This window comes from Eurosta solidaginis, chromosome 2 (assembly GCF_040869045.1).
Source record: "Eurosta solidaginis isolate ZX-2024a chromosome 2, ASM4086904v1, whole genome shotgun sequence".
NCBI lineage: Eukaryota > Metazoa > Arthropoda > Insecta > Diptera > Tephritidae > Eurosta > Eurosta solidaginis.
In genome coordinates, this window is record NC_090320.1 from 79,842,243 (window position 1) to 79,868,015 (window position 25,773).

The 25,773-nt window shown below is 35.2% G+C and overlaps 1 protein-coding gene across 3 annotated transcripts in view; it reads left to right on the forward strand.

Moving 5' to 3' along the window:
- The window catches only part of bib (big brain), a 185,601-nt gene that overhangs the window by 47,972 nt on the left and 111,856 nt on the right, over positions 1–25,773 (forward strand). Inside the window, exon 1 of one of the 3 annotated variants that reach the window (XM_067765885.1) lies at positions 18,043–18,821. The exons of the other annotated variants lie outside the window; for them this stretch is intronic. Within the exon in view, the coding sequence (XP_067621986.1) occupies positions 18,634–18,821 (188 nt within the window). The 5' untranslated portion in view covers positions 18,043–18,633. Of the gene's footprint in view, positions 1–18,042; positions 18,822–25,773 lie in introns of those variants that run through there. 3 annotated transcript variants of the gene reach the window in all.

The following is a 25,773-nucleotide window of genomic DNA, read 5'->3' on the forward strand; positions in this document are numbered from 1 at the left end:
TTTGTAGAGGTAAAACATAGACATACATTTCAATTGCATCTGAGTATAATGCGTATTGAAATTTAGGAGTACTATTTTTCTGCGAAGCAATTTCAGAAGCGTACCTAGATAAAGTTTAACACTTAGCAGTTCATATAAAGTTTAAGCGTATATGTAGATGTAAAAAAACACAGCTAATATCTTTGTTTGGGTTGCCAAAGTTAAAATATTAAAACTTTTTTATGCCGGGAAAACGCTGAGTTTTTCGGCTATGCTGTGAAGCCAAAGATATATATCCTTATTTTAATGCATTTTAGTACAACTGGTCACCCACATTGCACAGAAATTTCGGTCATAAAAATGAGGTTTATTAACTAGAGCGAAAAAATCAATCATTGATGCCAAAGGATCGGACCGTCAAACAAAGAATATAGATATATTTTGTATAATTTTAATAAATATCTTGACTTTTAGGAGCGTTTCGGTCTGTCACGTTACGTACCGAGATTAAATTTATATTTTCTCAATAATAACAGCACTACTACGAGTAGGTAGGCCGTTGACGAAAAATTCGGGCAAAGCCAAGGGGAATTCAGTACCAGGTGTTGTCATCCAAGTAGCTTGATTATTTTCCATACAACGCCTTGAACCACAATATGTCAGTTAATTGGAATCAATAAAAATTTTCTTTTGCCTTGACATTCTTCTGCACCGCGAATTGTTTGAATTGGCTTTGCCACCACCTGGTATGGATTCCCCTTGGGCAAAGCAATATCAAAAATTTAAAAAACAATTATTTCAATTAGAAAAATGTTTTTTTTTTTTTTAAGCGGAGTCAACTATCGGCAGTGGTTTGGCAAGAGTGTATTTCTGCCATGAAAAGCTTCTCAGTGAAAATTATTCTGCCTTGCAAGTGCCGTTTGGAGTCGGCATAAAATATGTAAGTCCGCCCCGCCAATTAGTTGATAAACTTAAAAAAAGCACGGAGGTAAATCGCGACCAGTATTTCTTTCTTTTTTTTTTATTTATACTAGCTATGCTTTTATTTTTGCCAGTATGGCACATTTCCTAGAGTTGTATATACATAATATAAATCAAAACCTAGGGAAACATTTTTTAGTACTTTCCCTCTGCTGTGGAAATGCCCATACGTACGTAGGTACGAAATAAACTCGGCTAGTGTTAAAACTTCTAAGGTTATAAAACGTTTGGTGTTAAAAAAAAACACTTGTAAGCTAGGTAAGTGTTTTTTTTTTTTTTTGGAAGGGTTGAACAGGAAATTTGCTGCATCATTTAATTTAAAGTTGTCCGCATATTACAGTTAGTTTCTCAAAGCCAACCCATATAACCCTTAAACTTGTTTCCATATCTTTAGTTAGTGAAGTATTCTGCCACATATGCGAGTTAAATTGTGGTTTAATTAAGGAAATCATGGGAGCCTGGCAGAGTGGAGGTTTTTACACATGCAGTTCTGGAGTTAAAAATTCTGTCACAAAAATGTATATATTTTTTTCCCCTTGTTACTACCGTTAAGTATTCCATTGAGAGATGCTTTAAGCACTAGTTTTAATAATTTCTGGACTGGAAACCTTTGATTAAAAGTTCTGTACGAATTCTGTCCCGATGCGATCCTGAAAACAATCTCGAAACGGTACTGGAATAAAGTGATCCCGGAAAAGTTTCGAAAATATCCGAAAATAGTTACAAATTAAACCCAGAATGATTCTTGAACAGTCATCGATCGATCCCGAAACGGGCGTAAAGTTATTCCGGAATTATACCAAACTACGTCTTTGAAACGATCTCTGGTTTAAATTATTGTTTTAAAAAATAAACTTATTTTGCAACCTTTTTGTTTAAACAGTGTTTTTGTTACATCATTATATATAGAATTTCAAAATTGTTTTAAACTTTCAGAAATCTTTGAATTAGTAGTTATTTTTCGCCACACTGCACAGTAGTTCAAAAGCGGAAAAAATATGTATATGTAGGAATTAAGGAGTTGCGTGCAAAAAGGGATCAATGGTCGAAGATTCCTGTTTGCGCAAGACATCTCATTAGAAAGAAGAGGTCTGGTTTTATACTCACACCGAATATTTTTTTATTTCTCTGAAACTCATTTCGTGACAACACAAGACGTAAAGCCGCGTCAGTTCTTCGCTTCGTTCTTAAAAAAAAATTTAAGTTACTCACACCCCCATTTAAGCTATGTTAACATTTCCAGATTTCGCTGAAATTTCATATTTATAACATGAGAAGTGGGACATACAAAAATTACATACAAATGCAATATGAACAAGTAAGGAAGGTTAAGTTCGGGTGTAACCGAACATTACATACTCAGTTGAGAGCTATGGTGACAACATAAGGGAAAATAACCATGTAGGAAAATGAACCGAGGGAAACCCTGGAATGTGTTTGTATGACATGTGTATCAAATGAAAGGCATTAAAGAGTATTTTATGAGGGAGTGGGTCATAGTTCTATAGGTGGACGCCAGTTAGGGATATCGCCATAAAGGTGGATCAGGGTTGACTCTAGAATGTGTTTGTACGATATGGGTATTTTAAAAGGGAGTAATCCTTAGTTCCATAGGTGGACGCCGTTTCGAGATATCGCCACAAAGGTGGATCAGGGGTGACCCTAGAATTTGTTTGTACAATATGGGCATCAAACGAATGGTGTTAAAAAAAAAAAATAAATGTAAGGCGCGATAACCTCCGAAGAGATCTAAGGCCGAGCTTCCCTTCCAATTTGCGTCGTGCTCCTCTTGATTTTTCCCTACAAATTGGCCGGACGGGACCTACATGTTTTATGCCGACTCCGAACGGCATCTGCAAGGCAGATGAGTTTTCACTGAGAGCTTTTCATGGCAGAAATACAATCGGAGCGCTTGCCAGACACTGCCGAGGGGCGACCCCGCTTAGAAAAATTTTCTTCTAATTGAAAAATCTTATTTCTAAAATTTTGATGTTGCTTTGCCCGGGAGTTGAACCCAGGGCATACGGTGTGAAAGGCGGAGCACGCTACCATCACACCACGGTGGCCGCCAACGAATGGTGTTAATGAGTATTTTAAAGGGGAGTGGGCCTTAGTTCTATAGGTGGACGCCGTTTCGAAATATCGCCATAAAGGTGGACCAGGGGTGACTCTAGAATGTGTTTGTACGATATGGGTATCAAATTAAAGGTATTAATGAGGGTTTTAAAAGGGAGTGGTGGTTGTTTTATAGGTGGTCGCCTTTTCGAGATATCGCCATAAAGGTGGACCAGGGGTGACTCTAGAATGCGTTTGTACGATATGGGTATTAAATGAAAGGTGTTAATGAATATTTTAAAAGGGAGTAATCCTCAGTTCCATAGGTGGACGCCGTTTCGAGCTATCGCCATAAAGGTGGACCAGGGGTGACCCTAGAATTTGTTTGTACAATATGGGTATCAAACGAATGGTGTTAATGAGTATTTTAAAAGGGAGTAATCCTTAGTTCCATAGGTGGACGCCGTTTCGAAATATCGCCATAAAGGTGAACCAGGGGTGACTCTAGAATGTGTTTGTACGATATGGGTATCAAATTAAAGGTATTAATGAGGGTTTTAAAAGGGAGTGGTGGTTGTTGTATAGGTGGTCGCCTTTTCGAGATATCGCCATAAAGGTGGTACAGGGTGACTCTAGAATGCGTTTGTACGATATGGGTATCAAATGAAAGGTGTTAATGAGTATTTTAAAGGTGAGTGGGCCTTAGTTCTATAGGTGGACGCCGTTTCCAAATATCGCCATAAAGGTGGACAAGGGGTGACTCTAGAATGTGTTTGTACGATATGGGTATCAAATTAAAGGTATTAATGAGGGTTTTAAAAGGGAGTGGTGGTTGTTGTGTAGGTGGTCGCCTTTTCGAGATATCGCCATAAAGGTGGACCAGGGGTGACTCTAGAATGCGTTTGTACGATATGGGTATCAAATGAAAGGTGTTAATGAGTATTTTAAAAGGGAGTAATCCTCAGTTCCATAGGTGGACGCCGTTTCGAAATATCGCCATAAAGGTGGACCAGGGGTGACTATAGAATGTGTTTGTACGATATGGGTATCAAGTTAAAGGTATTAATGAGGGGTTTAAAAGGGAGTGGTGGTTGTTGTATAGGTGGTCGCCTTTTCGAGATATCGCCATAAAGGTGAACCAGGGGTGACTCTAGAATGCGTTTGTACGATATGGGTATCAAATGAAAGGTGTTAATGAGTATTTTAAAAGGGAGTAATCCTCAGTTCCATAGGTGGACGCCGTTTCGAGATATCGCCATAAAGGTGGACCAGGGGTGACTCTAGAATGTGTTTGTACGATATGGGTATCAAATTAAAGGTATTAATGAGGGTTTTAAAAGGGAGTGGTCGTTGTTGTATAGGTGGTCGCCTTTTCGAGATATCGCCATAAAGGTGGACCAGGGGTGACTCTAGAATGCGTTTATACAATATGGTCATCAAACAAATGGTGTTAATGAGAGTTTTAAAAGGGAGTAATCCTTAGTTCCATAGGTGGACGCCGTTTCGAAATATCGCCATAAAGGTGCACCAGGGGTGACTCTAGAATGCGTTTGTACGATATGGGTATCAAATGAAAGGTGTTAATGAGTATTTTAAAAGGGAGTAATCCTCAGTTCCATAGGTGGACGCCGTTTCGAGATATCGCCATAAAGGTGGACCAGGGGTGACCCTAGAATTTGTTTGTACAATATGGGTATCAAAAGAATGGTGTTAATGAGTTTTTTAAAAGGAAGTAATCCTTAGTTCCATAGGTGGACGCCGTTTCGAGATATCGCCATAAAGGTGGGCCAGGGGTGACTCTAGAATTCGTTTGTGCAATATGGTTATCAAACGAAAGGAGTTAATGAGTATTTTTAAAAGGGAGTGGGCCTTCGTTCTATAGGTATTCGCCTTTTCGAGATATCGCCATAAAGGTGGACCAGGGTGACTCTAGAATGAGTTTGTACGATATGGGTATCAAATTAAAGGTATTAATGAGAGTTTTAAAAGGGAGTGGCCCTTAGTTGTATATGTGAAGGCGTTTTCCAGATATCGACCAAAATGTGGACCAGGGTGACCCAGAACATCATCTGTTGGATACCGCTAATTTATTTATATATGTAATACCTGCCAAGATTTTAAGGGTTTTTTATTTCACCCTGCAGAACTTTTTCATTTTCTTCTACTTAATATGGTGGGTGTCACAACCATTTTATAAAGTTTTTTCTAAAGTTATATTTCGCGTCAATAAAACAATCCAATTACCTTACCATGTTTCATCCCTTTTTTCGTATTTGGTATAGAATTATGGCATTTTTTTCATTTTTCATAATTTTCGATATCGAAAAAGTGGGCGTGGTCATAGTCGGATTTCGTTCATTTTTCATACCAAGATAAAGTGAGTTCAAGTAAGCACGTGACCTAAGTTCATTAAAGATATGTCGATTTTTGCTCAAGTTATCGTGTTAACGGCCATGCGGAAGGACAGACGGACGTCTGTGTATAAAAACTGGGCGTGGCATCAATCGATTTCGCCCATTTTCACAGAAAACAGTTAACGTCATAAAATCTATGCCCCTACCAAATTTCAAAAGGATTGGTTAATTTTTGTTCGACTTATGGCGTTAAAAGTATCATAGACAAATTAAATGAAAAAGGGCGGAGCCACGCCCATTTTGAAATTTTCTTTTATTTTTGTATTTTGTTGCACCATATCATTACTGGGGTTGAATGTTGACATTATTTACTTATATACTGTAAAGATATTAAATTTTTTGTTAAAATTTTACTTTAAAAAAAATTTTTTTTTAAAAGTGGGCGTGGTCCTTCTCCGATTTTGCTAATTTTTATTAAGCGTACATATAGTAATAGGAGTAACGTTCCTGCCAAATTTCATCATGATATCTTCAACGACTGCCAAATTACAGCTTGCAAAATTTTTAAATTACCTTCTTTTAAAAGTGGGCGGTGCCACGCCCATTGTCCAAAATTTTACTAATTTTCTATTCTGCGTCATAAGTTTATCTGTCTTTTGTAATGAATTATCGCACTTTTTCGGTTTTTCGAAATTTTCGATATCGAAAAAGTGGGCGTGGTTATAGTCCGATATCTTTCATTTTAAATAGCGATCTGAGATAAGTGATTAGGAACCTACATACCAAATTTTATCAAGATACCTCAAAATTTACTCAAGTTATCGTGTTAACGGACGGACGGACGGACGGGCGGACGGACGGACGGACGGAAGAACGGACGGACGGACATGGCTCAATCAAATTTTTTTTCGATCCTGATTATTTTGATATATGGAAGTCTATATCTATCTCGAGTCCTTTATATATGTACAACCAACCGTTATCCAATGAAACTTAATATACTCTGTGAGCTCTGCTCAACTGAGTATAAAAAGGCACCACCTATCCCCAATTTGTTTCGCCATTTTTCGCGAAAATTGTGAAAAATGGATTTGGTCAACAAATATTGGAATAATCTTTCTATATTATTATTCTATTTATACTATATTTAAAAAAAATGTTTCATATACTACAACAACAAAAATGCTATATCACCTCAAAAGTTTAAAACACGAAAATCTCAAAACGTCCCACTCAGCATTTAGGTGATTAAATTTTGAATTCCCCTACATATCAATACAATTTGATTACTCTTTCTGACTACATAATGTGTTATCATACAATTGAACAAAAGAAATAATCAAATATGAATACTCTTGATGATCGAAAACCGAAAATCATTTTTCCATCACCTTTGGAATCATTTTTGAAGTCCTTTGATGATTAAATTTTAATATTTCATAAAAATCAACAAAAGAAATAATCAAATATGCTTACCTTTTGATGAAAAAAAACTGAATATAGTTTTTCAGTCCCATTTTGGAATCATGTTTGAATCCAATGTGTTTACTTTAGGTGATCAAAAATTTATAATCATTTTTCATTCAGCTTTCTGAATCTTTTATGAATATACTAGCAGACCCGGCAGACGTTGTTCTTCCCTAAATTTGGTCTATCTGCATACATTTTAATAAGCTTTTTCCGTCTAACTCTGCCCTACCCCTCTACACTTTTTCCTAATCTTTTTATTCACTCCTCCCTCCGTCTTTTTCGCTTCATCTCCATCTTCGTCTCATTCTATCTCTTTCTCAGTCTCCTTCTCTCTTTTCTCTTCTCTCAAGTTTATCTCCTTCTTCTTTATCTCTTATTGCCCGTCCCAGAGGGTGCTATGTATTTTGTTCCAGTCCCATTCCGAGTCTCAGCCTCAGTCCCAGTCCTAGTCCTAATTCCAGTTCCAGTCCGTCTCTGGTATACTTCCCGAAATAAGCATCGTAAATAGTAACATAGGCAAATTTATATACGAAATTTCAGGCAAATCGAATAGGACGTATATAAATAGGTATATGGGTATTATTAATTCTTGTCTTTATTTGGGCTTCGCATGCATATTTATCAGTTTTGCCAGGTTGATGCGACTAAATCGAATATCACAATGAACTTTAGAGCTCTCAGCAACAGCTTTCATTTGATATCCATAATACACACACATTCTAGGGGTATCCGGGTCCATGTTTTGGCCTATATCTCGAGACCCTAGTCACTCAGCGGAGTAAAACTTACTCTGTATTATAGCACACATCAACAGCTTCAATTTGATACCCATAATATAAAAACACATTCTAGGTGTATCCGGGTCCATGTTTTGGCCTATATCTCGAGACTGTAGTCACCCAGCGGTGTAAAACTTACTCTGCACTAAAGCATACTTCAACAGCTTCAATTTGATGCCCATAATGTAAAAACACATTATAGGTGTATCCGGGTCCACGTTTTGGCCTACATCTCGAGACCTTAGTCACCCAGCGGCAAAAAACTTCCTCTATACTAAAGCACACATCAACAGCTTCAATTTGATACCCATAATGTAAAAACACATCCTAGTGTTACCCTGATCCACGTTTTGGCCTATATCTCGATACCCTAGTCACCAATAGGTATAAAAAACTACCCTGTACTAAAGCACTCATCAACAGCTTCAATTTGATACCCTCAATGTAAAAACATTGTCTAGGCGTTCAGGAGCCCACGTTTGGCCTATATCTCTAGACCCTAGTCACCAAGGGGTATGAAAATTATCCTCTACTAAATCACTCATCAACAGCTTTCATTTGTTATCCATATTGTATAAACACATTCTAGGGGTACCAGGGTCCATGCTTTGGCCTATATCTCGAGACCCAAGCCACCCAGGGGTATGGAAATTATCCTGTACTATAGCGCTCATCCACAGCTTTCATTTGATATCTATATTGTATAAACACATTCTAGGGGTACCCGGGTCCAAGTTTTGGGCTATATTTCGAGACCCTAGCCTCCCAGTTATATGAAAATTATCCTGTACTATAGCACTCATCAACAGCTCTCATTTGATATCCATATTATATATACACGTTCTAGGGGTACCCGGGTCCACGTTTTGGGCTATATCTCGAGACCCTAGCCTCCCAGTTGTAAGAAAATTATCCTGTACTATAGCACTCATCAACAGCTTTCATTTGATATCCATATTGTATAGACACATTCTAGGGGTACCCGGGGCCACGTTTTAGGCTATATCTCGAGACTCTAGCCTCCCAGTTGTATGAAAATTATCCTGTACTATAGCACTCATCAACAGCTTTCATTTGACATGCATATTGTATAAACACATTCTAGGGGTATCCGGTTCCACGTTTTGGCCTATATCTCGAGACCCTAGTCACCCAGGGGTATGCAAATTATCCTGTACTATAGCACTCATCAGCAGCTTTCATTTGATATCCATATTGTATAAACACATTCTAGGGGTAGCCGGGTCCACGTTTTGATCTCAAGACCCTAGACACGTAGCGAAAAAAAAGGTACACGTTGGCCGATTCTCAGACCTACCCAATATGCTCACAAAATTTCATGAGAATCGGTTCAGCCGTTTCGGAGGAGTTCAGCCTCTAAGACCGTGACAGAAGAATTTTATATATTAGATTTGCTGACTGATTAAAGAATTTTATACTTCTTGAAATTTTACTTTTCATTAAAATCTTGTACATACACATATTTATTCAATCACCCACATACCTACATATCAATACAATTTGATTACTCTTTCTGACTAAATAATGAGTTATCATACAATTGAACAAAAGAAATAATCAAATTTGAATACTTTTGATGCTGAAAAACTAAAAAGCATTTTTCGATCACTTTTTGAAATCATTTTTGAAGTCCTTTAATGACTAAATTTTAATATTTCATAAAAACCAACAAAATGAATAATCAAATATGCTTACCTTTGATGATCAAAAACTGAATATAGTTTTTCAATCACATTTTGGAATCATATTTGAATCAAATGTGTTTACTTTAGGTGATCAAAAAATTATAATCATTTTCCAGTCAGCTTTCTGAATCGTTTATGAATATATTTGTTTACTGAATAATGAATTTTATACTTGTTTATATTTTACTTTTCATTAAAAATTTTTTTTTTTTTACATACACATATTTTTTCAATCATGAAGATAAGAAAAAGTATATAAAAATTTTATTATTTTTACAAAAGATAAATAGTAAATAGTGTAAATGTGACCGAAGTTTTCCCCAACCATTTCTCCATCTTCGGCTTCCCAGAAAATACATAATGATTGGACAATACAAAGGTTGTGAGCTATTTGAACCCCAGGTAAGTGAAACTATCTTGACATACCTCTGGATACGGCTTCAACATCCCGTATCGTATCCGTGTTTTAAGACGCAGACGATAATGCTAATGTTGGATGTTGTAGTCGCAGGTGTATATCGGTCAAGTTTATTTGCGAGTTAGCTGTGGTTCGAATAGCTCACTTTCGCATGCTTTCTTCCCCTGATGAAATAAGATTATTATGTAGTATCCTATTTTGAATGAGATATGAAGAATAAATGCATTATAATGGCATTCAAAAATGATTCAAAAATCTCTACCAAAACGATTGAAATATATTCACAAATATGATCACAAAATGACTGTGAAAATCAGTCAAATATTACTCTAAAACTATTAAAGCTCAATTTTACAATGATATCAAATTGAATAAAAGCTTTTCGAAATAGGAATCATAAATGATTATTCAAGAATAATCACATTTATGGTACATTTTTCTCACGACGATACGTTAATTTTTTAATCATCTTGGGGTATGATATTTAAATATTTTTTGATCAAAATTTTCAAAAAATGCAGGCTGGGGTAATTTTGCACGCAACTCCTCAATTCGAAGAAACATTTTCACTATATGACCGAAAAATTTGTAAAGTATTTCATGATTTCTTAATTGCATATAAATGTGACCTTCAAGAGAATGCAACTTATTTTCTTCTTAACATGCTCCTAATATCCAAAAAATTTGCTGCTTAATAGCTTTAATAGCTTATTAGGTTTAATTAGGCAAAATACTTAAAAAAAATAAATGTAAGGCGCGATAACCTCCGAAGAGGTTTTAAGCCGAGCTTCTCTTCCAATTTGCGTCGTGCTCCTCTTGATTTTTTCCGAACGGCATCTGCAAGGTAGATGAGTTTTCACTGAAAGCTTTTCATGGCAGAAATACACTCGGAAGTCTTACCAAACACTTCTGAGGGGCGACCCCGCTTAGAAAAAATTTCTTCTAATTGAAAAAAACTTGTTTCTTGCTTTGCCCGGGGCGTGAACCCAGGATCTTCGGTGTGGATAGCGGTGGAGCACGCTACCATCACACCACGGCGGCCGCCGCAGCTTTATACCTTTCCTCTTTGACATTCACGAATCTTGTGAAACTTAACATGCGCCAAATTAATATAATAAGCAATAGAGAAATATTAATTTGTATCGATATTCCAATAGCCATTCTCCATGTCTACAGTAAATAAATAAATAATCACAACGGCGTGTTAGAATCGACTTAACGTTGATATTGCGTATACAGGCGTTTTCAAAAGCTTTTGAAAAAGTTGGTCACAAAATTTTAATATCGAAGCTTAGAGCCATGGAATTTCATTCCGTTATTTTAAAATGGTTTGATTCCTATGTATCAATGTGTGGTCAATGGTAATGAAAAGTCAAATCTTCAATGTGACGTAGATGAGGGTCTCGGATTACTATAAGCGAATTAAAATAAATCAAAATATAAAAATGTGCTCAAATGTGTTACTCTAAAAGTCTCGCTATCGTTTGCCTGCATCATACAAAAATATATGGGATTCAGCTATCTAACTTAAGTGAATTTATTGATCTTGGTGTTGTATTTGATTCTAAATTTCTGTTTCATAGCCATTTGTATTACATAATTGCATAGACATAATCAGCACTCACATTCATTAAACGTTTTGGTTCTGATTTTCCCACACCGCCGTTTTATTGCATCAACGAACTTTTAATACCGGCCTTTCGTTTCTTTGTTTTTAATTTTTTGTAACATGATTTTTTGCATGATCACCACGTTAGTAGATTTCATACTACCAATTCACTTCTTACCTATGTACAAGCAAAAGCGACTGATCGATAGATCAATAGCTGGGATGTTCCATCGTCACGGGTGGGACAGTCGTGAATTTCTGGTTCTAATAGATATGTAGGTAGGGACACTTAAAAGATTCAGTCTTTTCACTGTTATGAAAAAAAAACCACAACATCTTAGTATATATGCAAATTATAATAAGTTTTATAACTGTCATGAGTAGTACAAAAAATTGACGCAATTCATTAGTGAAGTTATATATTATAAAAGCTCTACCAACATATGATAGTAGCTAAGTTTCTCTATTAGTTCTATTGTGTTGGTTATTGCGTATTAGTTCCTTGGTTGCAGAGTATCCTTCAATATTTTTTTTTTAATATTTGGACAGTTTATAACATGGTGCCGATTTAAAATTAATGATGAAAATCGTTCCAATAAACATCAGAAAGTTTATATATCCCCCAGAGAAGTTTATGTAATCACGATATTTTCTGGGATCGAATCTTAACATACGATCACGGACCGCCAATTGAAAAGAAAATTACGTGATACGTCAAACGTATAAATAAAATGGGATTATAATATACGATAGCAAACGGATCGTAATTTCTTTTCAATTCACAATAAATTGTATGATCCACATTAGGTTGGATTGTATTTTCAGATCACAATAGATTTTGAACTGTCAAATTGGTTACCAAAAATATAAAAAAAAGTAAATAATTGCGATGGACCAAATTTTATTGTTTTGTTTGAGCTCCAGTAATAGCGAAGGCGATGAAAAGATAGTCCGAAGGCGGTAAAGAGAGTGTAGTAACCTTTTGGACTTATCGAACAAAGCGTAAGCATATAATTTATGTATTATTTCTGCAGTTTCTTGAAGAGATTTCTCTTAACTTAGAAAGATTTTAGTTACTTTCTGGAGAAGTTAAATTTGAAGCAATCCGATGGCGAGGCGGGTGCCTCGCCATTAATTCCGCCAATATTTCCTTTTGGCTTGGATTAAGCTTCTTTGAATTCGCCCTTTGTTAATAATAAGAGTTTGAAATTTATTATATTTTTTTGTTCATCTATTTTAACAATTTTCTTACATTTGAAATTTGTGTGTATACGATTGCCAGTTTTGTGCATGATGGAATTATAGAAGATGGCGGATGTAAGCAGTTTCTCGCTCTAACGCCGCCATCTTGAACGCCCTTAGAAATAAAAATGTTGCGGTTTATAAAACTACTTTTTTATTCAGAGGAAAAAGCGTATGATAAAATATACATATCGATTTTTCTATAAAAATATACAACGGCATCACTTTTTTCCTCCAATTCTGTTTTTTGTTGACTTTTCTCATATTCAAACTTTTGAAAACTCTCATGTAATAATTTTGTTTATTTAAAGAAATTATTAAAATTTACACATTTGTCATGTTAAATTATAGTAAGATGTTTTAAAATTTTGAAAATACCTATAATAATTGGTATAATCATCTTTTTACAGCTTCCTTTATAGCTTTTGTTGGGTCGAACTACGGATATATTGATATTTTAATGTTTAAACCAAGGCGAATTCAGTAGAGGTGGTGTTATCTTCTTGATAATTTTCCATACAAAGCCTTGTACAACAAAATGTCAGTTAATCGAAATCTATGAAAATTTTCTTTTGACTTGACATTCTTCTGCACGGCGAATTGGTTGAATTCGCTTTGCCAACACCTGGTATGGATTCGCCTTGGTTTAAACATGGTACTGGATGACAACATATTTCGTAGCGCAGCAAATTCAATCAGCCATAATCATTACGTAAAGCCTCTTCGTGGAGGCTGATAAGAGGCCAATTACACTTTCTTTGCCAACCCTGACTTTCTGGTCACCAAGCATAATAGGCGTGGGCAGCGCTCATATATGCGTGCATGCCAGACCGCATTCGTCTTCAGACGCGAACTATATTATTTGTCAGCAACGTCGCAATATCTAAATTTCTTTGATTCGACAATGGCATCTCGGGATGGCAATGAGTTTGTCTCGCTCTAAATTCTTCTTTGTTCTGTCATTCGGCTATCTGAGAATTTTTCACCAATGTTGTCCCCGAAAAGTGTTGTTTTTTTGCATTTTTCAGGAGTAAAATATGGTAGTTTTAGTACTTTTTTTCACATAAACTAGTATTCACCTACATCGATGGACCTTTACCGGATTTAATTACAGAGATTCATATTTGGGTATCTTTGGTGTGGGCTTCTTTCTATAAGTAAGGTCGTGCTTAACTATTGCGTTCATATTATTGATGTTTCCATTATATAAGTATGTTTAATTTGTTCCAAAAAAAATTGAAACAGGTTTTTGTTAAAACAAGCAGCGTGCTGAAAACTTTCGAGAAATGTGCAAGAACACCAAAACTGTCGTATTACACCTTATTTATGTAAACACTTCGTTAAAACAATGGATTTCTAAATACAGTTACAAAAAATTGTTACTCACTATCGTTGTTTTGGCCTAAAAATTAGACCACTAAGATAAGAGGAATGTTATAATTATGGATTGTAATTTAGAATATATGAATCCGGCTCAATCGGATTAGCACCTTCTGGTTCTAGGCCGTCTCCTATTATATCCCCTGACATATTGTAGTAAATAATAACTTGGGAACATTAGTAATACATCATGAATTAACTGTCAAGAGCTTATGAGATATCTTCTGATCAAGTTTGTATGATATATTAGAAGGTCATATGTTTTACTTCCCACTCTCAATGTCAAATCAACAGAGCAGATGGAAAGAACAATGGATTTTTAGAGACAGAAACACATTTAAAAGTATTACGATAACTTCCAAGTGTGACTGTAAGACTTTTAATCAAACCCGAAATCCATTTAAGTGCGCAAAGTTCCTACAGTTCAACTATATAATGGATAACACCTCTCCCACTTATGTCCGGGTTTTCGATAAAAGCTTCAACTGCAGTTGAAGTTGAAGTCAGTTTACTTTAGACGCATTATTGAATTTTACTACTCATCGCAGTTTAAGTTTTTAATTTTATTCGATGCCTAAAGTAATATAAGCTCGCACTGATCCTGTGTATCCCTTTTGTATTGGCATTAGGTTGCACTGATATGCTGAAAAAACGGTATGTAATGGCTTTCGTAGCAAGGCATTTATTTTTCTACTCCTACTTTTCCAAAACCGGTAAACATTTTACCCTCTTCTGACCGTTGAAAATACATCCCTACCGTTTCAGATAGCGTACATCTTCTATCTCTTTTTATTTACTTCACCTGGTGATTTCACCATGGCCACGGTAGTGACAAAAAAACTAACCGATGCTTTTGTTTTTCAGTTTTCAGTTGAACTTAGTTTTATACTTATACCCAGCTTCAACGCCAGTGCGCAACTCGCTCTGCGGGGCGCATTGTTCCTTTACACCGTTGTATGAAGACCCGCTTAACCTCAACCAACTACCCAGGTGGATGATTGACCCTGTGCTCCCGTTCCCAACCTAGTGCCATTTTTTGGCTGGTGCAATTGTCTGGGTTATGCTCGAAGATGTGCATCATAGGGAAAAGGTGACCCAAACAGGCTTGTGGCTGTTATAAGCTAGTTTGACAACTTCGCTGGTGACCGATGCTCTTTCTGGCTTCGGACCCCCTGCCCACAATTTTCCAGTTTCATAGGGCGACCGAAGTAATATAACTGCTCCATGCACCTTCATGTATCAACCTCAAGAGTTTCCCCCACACGTTGACGAAAGGTCTCTTTAACGTAAGTCGTTTTCCTCTGTTTTCCTGCGTTTATTTAAAGTTTTAACGCAATCGATAACGAGAAATCTACCACCAGAATATCGGCGAGTCTAATAGGCCCTACACTCTATGTATCTAAGCTATTAGTCAGTTTCAATGTGTTCAAAATCGTTTTGATATTAATAACGAGTCAACACACAGATTACTAGTCAACCGCACCATGTGAAGATCCTATTAAAGGGCTTTCAGTGTCGAATTTCTCGGGGTGTGGGTCAAAGATCGATCTTCTTACAAGTTTACTGGATTAATACTCCAAACCAGGACCTGCGTTGATAGCCTTGTCCGGCCTGCTGTTGTGTTGTTTAATTTTTTCTCGAAAATATTTAATTATTTAAGAACATATTTCATATAGCTTTGAGGCATTAAGCATAGCAACCCTCGATAGTCAACAACAATATATACACAACTAGGTTGTATAATTAAGACCGGATATAACTTTTTGGTGGACGTTTTTGTATTAATTTCAGACTAGAAAGAAATGAATGCTTCCAAAAGAAATTGATTTGCTGCACAAATTAAAAAAGTTACTTAAGTATAAGTAAGTTAATTATTTACATCATAAAATTGCACTTATACCACGTTTTGAAAAAGTATGAAGCTATGTACTATTTTACAAAGCGCCCCTCTTTTATGCCCTTATTCTCTTGTACTTCCAAATTTCAACCTGGAGCTAAGGGCGTAAACTTGGCAACTTAGCCACGATTATACTCCACTTAGCGCATACAATCTGGCATTATAATCAATAAATGTCAATTTGTATGACAAAATGTCAAAATGAAATGGAAACAAACAAATGGCATCTCAAAATATAACGTCACTTAGAATTTACATAGAAAATCAAAATTCAACAGACTTCTAAGTCAAGTTAAGTGTTTCTAAGTTTTGAGTAATCAGTAACATGCAATGTTCATTTAACAGAACTGTAAGTGACAGTTCTCAAGTCAAGTCAAGTCTATGCTAAGTATCAGTAATGGAGCCTTAAGACACACTGGAACAAAAGGAGAAAAAAATTCCGTTAGATGGCGCACGGATCGAAATATTTAGATAAGAATTTGGCAATTTGGAGTTTTGAGATCGATTTTTAAGTAACTTTTCATTGAGCTACAAACATGAAACTTCACAAATAGGTTAAGACGCCGTGACAAAGGAATATAAGGAGAAAAAATTCCGTAATGTGGCGCACGGATCGAAATAATTAGATAATAAATATTTAGATACGAATTTCGAAATTGGTTTTTAAGTAACTTCTCGGTGAGCTAGAGTTTTAAATTTCAAACGTAATTTAGAGGCCGATGGCAGTGAAAACACAATATAAAAAGTTTCGATTGGGGGTTGAAAATCGTACGGAACGAGGGAACCTTGAGATCAAATCAAAGGTGGATTTTTATGTAAATTTTCATTGCGCTACAACTGTAAAACTTCACAGATAGATAAGACGCCGAGAAAATTTAAGAAAAGAAGAAAAAAATCCGTTAGGTGACGCACGAAATGCCTCAATTTCGCCTGTTGTCAATTCTGGGTCCAGAAAACTCAGTACACCAAACTTTGCAGATATCCAAATTTGTGCTCAATTTATCATGTTAACAGACGGATGGACAGGGCTCAATCAAAATCTTTTTCGATCCTGATAATTTTAATATAAGGAGATCTACATATATCTATTTCGATTATGTTATGCCAATACATTCTACCGTTATCCAATCAAAGTTATATTATCCTTGTTTACAAGCACACGCTGGGTATAGAAATTATAGAATTTTCTTTAAAAATATCAAATTTTGCTATACATAATTCATATCCCTATGGCTGCTGCTTAAGCGCCAAATACACGACACGAACATTTCCGCGAACATTCCGCAATCTTGTTCGCAGCTTTGGCCATACACCATACGAACTTTTGGCCGAACATTAGTTCTCTTTCAGACAGCGATGAATACGGACAACAATTGTGCGGCAGCAATATTGCTCGCTGTGGCAATTAAGCGTCAAAAAAAAAAAAGAAGATCGCAAAAATAGAATTTGGTGCAAAGAATGGTTTAAAAAACGAGCAGTTCTTGGACAAAGTGAGCTTATTAAAGAACTGGAATTCACGTCACAAAATGATTTTAAAAATTACGTTCGTATGAGCAAGGCAACATTTTATTGTATTGCGCCCGCAAACTACTTATTTTTTTTATAACTGTATCCTTTGTGGCATCAGGATCTACTTCTTTTAATTTTTCGATTAAAGTCACATAATCATTATTCTTTTTAATTCTATTACAATAATCTTTGCTTTTTACTTGCCACAATGATGGACAAGATTTATACATTTCAATAAATTCACTCAGAAATTGTTTATTGTCCATTTTACTTTTCCGCGCACGTCTGTTCCGCTCAGAAATTACTACGATTATGAGCTATTTCGCCATACACGCACGAACAGTTCGCGCAAATGTTCGCCAAAAATTAAAATATTTTAATTTTTGGCGAACATTTGCGCGAACTGGCAAACACCACCATACACGACAGAAAAGGTCGCAGAAACATGACAACGGGAATGTTCGCGGAAATGTTGGTGTCGTGTATTTGGCGCTTTAGCAACTTCCGCCCTTTATAACGGACTATGCAATGAAACGGAAACGAGGCATTGTTGAATTTCACTTGTTGTGCTGCGTGGGTAGTTTCAATCTCATAGCGTTTCTCTTGCTTGCTTTACCAAACAAACGCTCCTTTCTATTTACGTTGGTGGTGGTGGTGGTTAGTTTTGTTAATGGAATGGTGACTTTGTTTTCTACTTGACTTTCGATGCACCGGCTGCTCATGTCGAACTAAACTAAATGATGTTTGTTGTGGCGCGACAGCGGTTTAGTGCAGGTCCTGCTCTCGGTAATTTATATTTAAAAACACATAGAATGCCGACTTAAGTTATTGTTGAATTTTTGATATTAAAAGAAAATAAATAAAAGTGTATTATTAATACTGAAATATTATTAAAAGTAAAATATTAATTTGGCTGGCATGACAAAATAAACCACTCTTAATAAGTGAAAGTAGTGCACACTCAAAGTTCAATTTGCTATCGACGCAGACAGTTCTTTGATAAATTAATGAACGAACGTACAACTGCATAAAAATTATATCATGCGCATTTGTGTGTGTACGTAAATATTAGCAATGTGCGCAGATATTGTGAACCGACATTAATACAAATTGAGATTTTGATATATAATAATAAATAAATAATTGAATTCATCCAATTACTACACATACATATATGTAGCTACATACGTATGTACATACATACTTACATATATATTTTAAACGATTTTTAAACACAAAAATACAACATACATAATGACTGACGAAAGCTTACACACAATACCGTTGGAGCACAACATCGACTATCACATTATGGCGCTTTTTGAGCGTTTGGAGGCGATACGTAAAGATTCATATGGTTATGCCATTAATAACCGACTCTCGAGTACACAGCAACCCAAACGTAATATGCAAGGGGAGATAAGAACTTTGGAATTTTGGAGGTGCGTAGTAACAGTTTTACAGAAAGTTCAATTAATAATTTTTATACATATTGAAAATTTCGCAGTTTAACTCGTGTCGTATATATTTGCTTCTGTCATATATGTAATACTCCTATATTGCTAATGGAAAATGCTCGCAATGTGTTTTGAATTCGAAATCAAAACAAGACAGCCCATAAAATTTTTGTGATTGCAGCAGCATAAGTGTGACAAGAAAAAATTTAAATTTAGGTACATTCGCTTACTGAATACAAAAACAAAAACGTTTAAACAGCAATATATCGGCACTCTGATGTTTGGGAATGTACCTAGCCTTTTGTAGCAATATAGGAGTATTACATATATGGCTTCTGTGAATTTTTAATTAGTTGTGGCTAGCGATAGAACTTTTAGAAAATGTATCGATACCGGTACTCATTTAAAATACTCAAGGTATCGATGTTAGTACTCGTACTCAGTAAAAGGTGCCGAGTATACTCCATACTATTGAGTACTTGGTAACTTTTACAGTGATTCAACTTTGCGCTTTTTTAAATGAAATGAAAAAAGATATATGTATACGAAAAAAGCTACATATAGGTACTTCCAGAGTCTCGAAACGTGCGTTCATACGCATTTGAATGAAAAAAAAGTATTATATTTTATTTTTAATGATTCGATGGCATTAAGCTCAGCTTATCATTGATGCAAAAGGTTGGTTTTCTTCAAATTTTTTTTTTTTGCCTCAGAAAATCAAAAATCTACGAAATATGGGTGAGTGTTCTGAGGAAATTTATTACATATTAAGGTGGTATCCACATCATAAGAAATCGCTCAAGAAAACTGTCGTATATATTTCCTGTGTGAAAATGGCGAAGTAATTTTGACATTTCCTTAATCTCTCTTTCATCTATGAAGCAGCGCCTGCCAGCACGACACGAAAGTTGCATTCATCAATGCATTAGAAGAAAGCAAATTTTCAACATTTACTAAGTCGATCTGAAAATGCACTTAAGTTAAAGATAGCACACTAAAAAAGAGAAAAAGAATAGTTGTGCTCAAATATAATTGCAAATCTTATCTCTAAAGTCATATATACAGTCACTGTTACCCTTGGTATTTAGCCGGCAGTGTTCTAACAGGATCTTTGTTGAATAAATAATGAGGCGCAGGGCTACCGCTAAAAAGTCTTCAGAAAAAAGAAGCAGAAAGTAAATGCGTTTACTTGTTGAATACTACTTGACAAACGAAATTTCTCTTGAGCGTTTTTTCGTATGGAATTTTTCATTGATGGCGGTATGGATACCGCGCATCAAAGTAGAATAACGAAGCATCCATTTAGATTAGTGGTTTTCGAGCTGATAAGTGCTCTCGTCCACCAATCGGATGCAAATAAATTTTATGCCGCAAATTTGTATCTGTGTATGAACGGGGACTTTGTCTCCGCTATTTTTGGCGCATGCAATATCTTGAAACCGTTTTGAAGGCAGAGGGTGTAAGTAGCTGCAACGTCAACAGTATCGTCCTTTATGTTCACTGTTTTGTCTTTCCTTTGTAGTATCTGTAGGCTTTGTGGTGTGTACCTGGGTTTTGCTTGTCTATTTTTGTCTTTAATTTTTACGTTTCCGAGATGTGATTTGAAAATATGTATTTCTTCGAGGAAATACCATATTTGTTTATGCATGCATAAACTTTCACATCATTTAGTGTTTGCGACATTTACTTAATTTGTATGTGTGGGCACACAGCTGGGTATATAATGTTCGGTTTCGTTCGGGTTCACACTTCCTTACTTCTTAATTATTCATTTCCTTAATGAAATTGACGTCTGCAAGTATTTCTTGGGCATTTCTATTATTATTTACTTAAAAACTCCACTTTAATGCCCGGTTTTTGAGTGCGAGTTTAAACTACAGTTAAAGTTGACTAGAGTTTAACATTGCCACTTCGATCGATAACATAAAATTTTGCCCCTCATCTCAGCTTAAGCGACCGAAGTGGCAGAGTTAAACTCTAGTCAACTTTAACTGTATTTCAAACTCGCACTGAAAACCCGGGAATAACAGTTTCAAATTTTGCACGAAAATTTACGAAACACCTTGCAAATATATCACTAAATTTTGAACTAGTTTCTATAGAAAATTGTTAGTTATGCTGAGCTTTTTATAAATGTGTGTGTCGGGTGATTGGTGCTTGCCCGCAATTTATGTAGATATGAAATAATTTTCTGATTAATCAATTGAATTATGTTTTGATCAACCGATTAAGAGAAATTAATCAATTTGATTGAAAGTGGTCAATTTCAGATTAATTAAATAATCAAGTTGTGATTGGTTTGCACATTCAAATAATTGATTAAACATATGTATGTCCCTTGTTTCCAGCTTAGCATTCCATAAAGCTGGGGTGGTTATTCAACGTCAACACGCGTCGGTTCGATATTTCAATTCGATATCGAACGCCCAACGAGATCATTTTAGTTTCCGGTTCCCCCATTAATTCAGATAATAAAAATGCAGAAACACATAACCCTTTTTCAGAAAGCCAAAATTCAGAAGTCAAAACTCAGAAATCAAAATTCACAAGTCAAATTTCAGAAGTCGAAATTCAGACGACAAGATTTAGAAAGTAATTAGACGACAAAAAACATTTAAGTTTGCGGAAAGAAAAAATGAGAAAATAAAAGATTTTGACCGGCGTTTCGTTTAATATTGTATATTCATTTGAAAAAGATAAACGCGAAAACGATTTAATTAATTACATTCCCGCCATTGCACACAATTTAAAATTCTAAATTGTATGACTTTTTCTTTATACATAATACACTCTAAATAAACAAAAAAAGAAAAATTTAATGTTTCTTTTGCCGCCTGACTCATTGTTTACTATAAAGTTTGGTAGCTTAAATTGAGGTTATGTTGCGAATAGAGTGGAAAGCAGTAAAAGAAAGCAGTCGAAAGGAGTGGAATGAAGAACAGCTGGAAGAGCAGAGTTGCATTGTATCAATATATCTTCAATATTTGTATTAATATCAAAGATAAATGTAGAAAAAAAAATAGCCAAATCATTTAATATAAGCAAACATTTTCTTTCAATTCCTACAAATAAGGTGTCCTAAATACTATATTTTCCAAAATCATCACAGTTTATGTCTATTTAAAAGTATAGCTTTCATTTCCTTAAAAATTTTCGTAATATGGCCATTAGTGATGTTTGTGTGTGTGCTAATTTTTAGTAGTTGCGCTACTTGGTAAGGTTTACAATGGTCTGACTACTTTCTGAATTTTGACCTCTAAATTTTGTCTTTCTAAGAAATGGTTCTGACTATTTTTTTCTGACAAAATACGTTTGATGATGTGCTTTTTTTCTTCTGATTTAATGCGGGGCACCTAAGATTCCGTATCTTGATATGAGCATTTTACTTTTCATATTTCCAAAAGTGCCTAGAAAGTTTAGAGATATAAATATAGTTTATATTTTGAACAGCGTTTTTTAAACTTCTTAATAAAAACGGTTCGTTTAATAGTTCGAAGAGCAATTTTAATCTAGGTACGCACAGGCAATTCCGCGGCCAATTTTCTATCGAAAGCTCGATACACCTCGTCAACATTTTGCATTTTGGAAAGCAAAAATGAAAATTTTATTCACGTGTTACTCGATATTGAATTACAGAAAGCCACACCTGGTAAGCATTGATAAGATGCAGAAAGCTTCAATTTAAAGAACTTATCATCATTTGTTGCGGTATTATACACATATAGTTTATGATTATTTTTTTTAACAAATAAGTGCCTACAGTATAAATCTTTAGATAAACGATATCTTACTTCGAAACAAAGAAAAGTATGCGTGATCCCTAGATTTCTTGAACTCAAGACTAGATGCCCTGTCCGAACTCATTTCGCTAATTATTTATGTTGGAGCGTAGTTGCTTATGTATGCATATGTAGTTATGGTCATTTGCCGTGTCTATCTACCTGAGCGTTTACCGAAACTTCACTTGCTTATCGCTGTGCAATGTCAATACCATTTGCAGCTGTTGCATTTAATTTTGCAGTGTAAAAAATTGATATTCAGTAGAAATAACCGATGGGAAAAAATATTTTTGTTTCATTGTGGTTGCTTTTTTTCATATCAGGGGATTTGACTTTGCGAAGACTTCTTTTGAGGCAATCATATCGATAATACCAAACAAAGCGATAAAAACAAGTTTGTCATTACGACGCTGCTCCAAAACAGCTGCATATTTTTTTTAATTTATCTAAAGATAAGTACATATATGCAGTTATGTACACGGTTGAAAATTTGAAACTAAATTTTATATCCATCGGTTTGATCAATTTTTTTATCTCTTTTTCTTGTCAAATTTTTAACTCTTCAAAATACTACAACGTTTTTGAATAAATCAGGAAAAATCGAGCTTGGTTTAAAAATCAAACCAAACTGTTTTAACAAAAAAAAGTGTTGACTTATATCAATTCCAATCTAAGCAGAGAATGTTGGATATATTTTTTTAAGTTGGCTAGAAAAAAGCTATAAAAATTTTTTTTTTTTTTATTTTCAAAAACTAATTAAAAGAAACAAACAATTTTGTCAAGACGAAGAAAATTAAATTTTTTATAGCATCGTTTTAAATAAAAAAAAAAGTAAATAAATAAAAATAAATGTAAGTCGCGATAACCTCCGAAGAGATTTTAGGCCGAGCTTCTCTTCCAATTTCCGTCGTGCTCCTTTTAATTTTTCCCACTCATTGGCGGGGCGGGACCTACTTGATTTATGCCGACTCCGAACAGAAGTACACTCGGACTGCTTGCCAAACACTGCCTTCTAATTGAAAAAACTTGTTTCTAAAATTTTGATGTTGCTATGCTCGGGGCGTGAACCCAGGATCTTCGGTGTGGTAGACGGAGCATACTACCATCACACCATGGCGGCAGCTTTATAGGTATACTTGGTTTTAATTATTTCGACACGAAATGGGAACTTTCATTTTAGTCTTAGACTGTGTGCGAGTTGACCTAAATTTCACCCTAAATAGGGAAAAACCTAAATCACTGGAAACTGTCGGTAAGGCAGTGCAAAATAAAAATTTAGAATTTTTATGAGCATACTTTTCAATCTAAATTCAAATGTGAAATTTCAAAAACAAAAATATAAATTTTTCAATATTGTAAATGCAATATTGTATATGCTCTTGTCCATTCAATTTAAGTAAATCATAGATCATATAGCGATGATCCATGCTGCGATTAAGGTCCGATCGATTGTACGTGATGGTTAGCTCAAATTTATTCAAGCTGATGTTGGTGTCACAAGAATTGGATCCTTCTCAACTATGGACCACAATCTGAACATGTTTGGCAACCAAGTGCATTAATTGGCCTAAAGAAATTATTGGAGGCCCACCAAAATCACAGTATTGAATTCGAGATTGTGGAAAAGGTCATTGTGCTCCGGAAAAAAGCCTTATAAAACGGACCCATTGAATTTTTTTGTACTACTATCTTGGGATAGGTACTTACCGCGGACCCTAATTGACCTCTGTTCTTTTTAAGCATGAAAACGCGTCAAAATTACCAAATTTCCCGTATTGTTATTATTTTCCTATCAGAAATAAACAATTTAGGTTTTCAAATCAACTCGCACAGTTTTGACAGCTTTTTCCTAAATTGTTGCAGTGCTGGAAAGTTCCTTAGTATGGACTAGATTTAAATATAATAGGGTTCTGATTTAAGTTTTTTTTTTTTATTTAGAAATTATTATAGTTTGGATTTGAAAGCATTGCGCTGAAAATTCAAAACTTACTTCATGCTCTCATTTTCATAGGAATTCGCAAGGTTTGAATTTTAAACCAAGTTTGGTTCGGCCATATGTGTACATATGTAGTACGAAAAAATTTTAACTTTAGGCCAAAATTTTTAACCGTGTAAGCATGTACATATGTATGTAATGTAAGGGCCGAAACATAATATGGAGAAGTTACAAGAATGTCCGTAAAAAGAGCGTTCGACGATTTTTCGTCTAGGACAAAGTCTTCTGAGTCATAGCAACATGCAAATCTTTAATTTGTGGCTTAGTACGTAGGCGTTGCATTTGAAAGTTAAAAGAAAACCATATGCATCCATACATATGTACGTTTTTGTACTTTACGTCCTTGGTAGCTGCAAGCAACAGCAATATGTGTAGCACACTTTCAGCCAAACTTTCTTATATTGGGTTTTGAGCTAAGTAGCAGATGGAGTAGTCGATATAATTCCTTTCATCCTAAATTTTTCGTTTTATTAGTTTGGTATTAGTTTGTTTCGCACATGCATGGTTTTCTGAACCCTCCTTCAATCACTAACGTGCCTAAAAGCAGAGTTAGAATTTGTAAAGAAATTTGGATTGTAGAAAATATCGCAAACATACTACAGTTTGAGGACCAACACTACCCTTGTGAACACTAGAATTGTTACGTTCCAATGAGGCGTGATCCAGATACGGATAGAAATTTCCATGCAAATGCAACAACAAATTGATCCATATGGGTCACATTGTTGTTGCATTTGCATGTAAAATCTCTATCCGTATCTGGATGACATTTCATTGGAACACGAGGAATGAGTTGTATGTTGTATTTTGTAAATCTATGCAACCGCTAATACTTTTTTGCTACTTAGCCCTTTTTCGTTGTTTTTTCATCTTGTTGCGAAAATTTTAATAAATAGTTTTTTTGACAATAACTTAGCACGCCTGATATATATACATAGTTTCTGATTTGTATTTTTTTTTACCAATATTTTATATGAGAAACAAAAACAACACTCATGACAGGTTTAAAATCATAGCACATACATTACATACGACGGCTTGCGAATAAAACAAATAAAAAATTGCCGTAGTGAATAAAGCAGAAAAACGAGCAATTTAGGTACAAATGTCTCGAGCAGCAATTCGGATTCAGACTCAACACACGCCAAGCCCAAGGCCAACG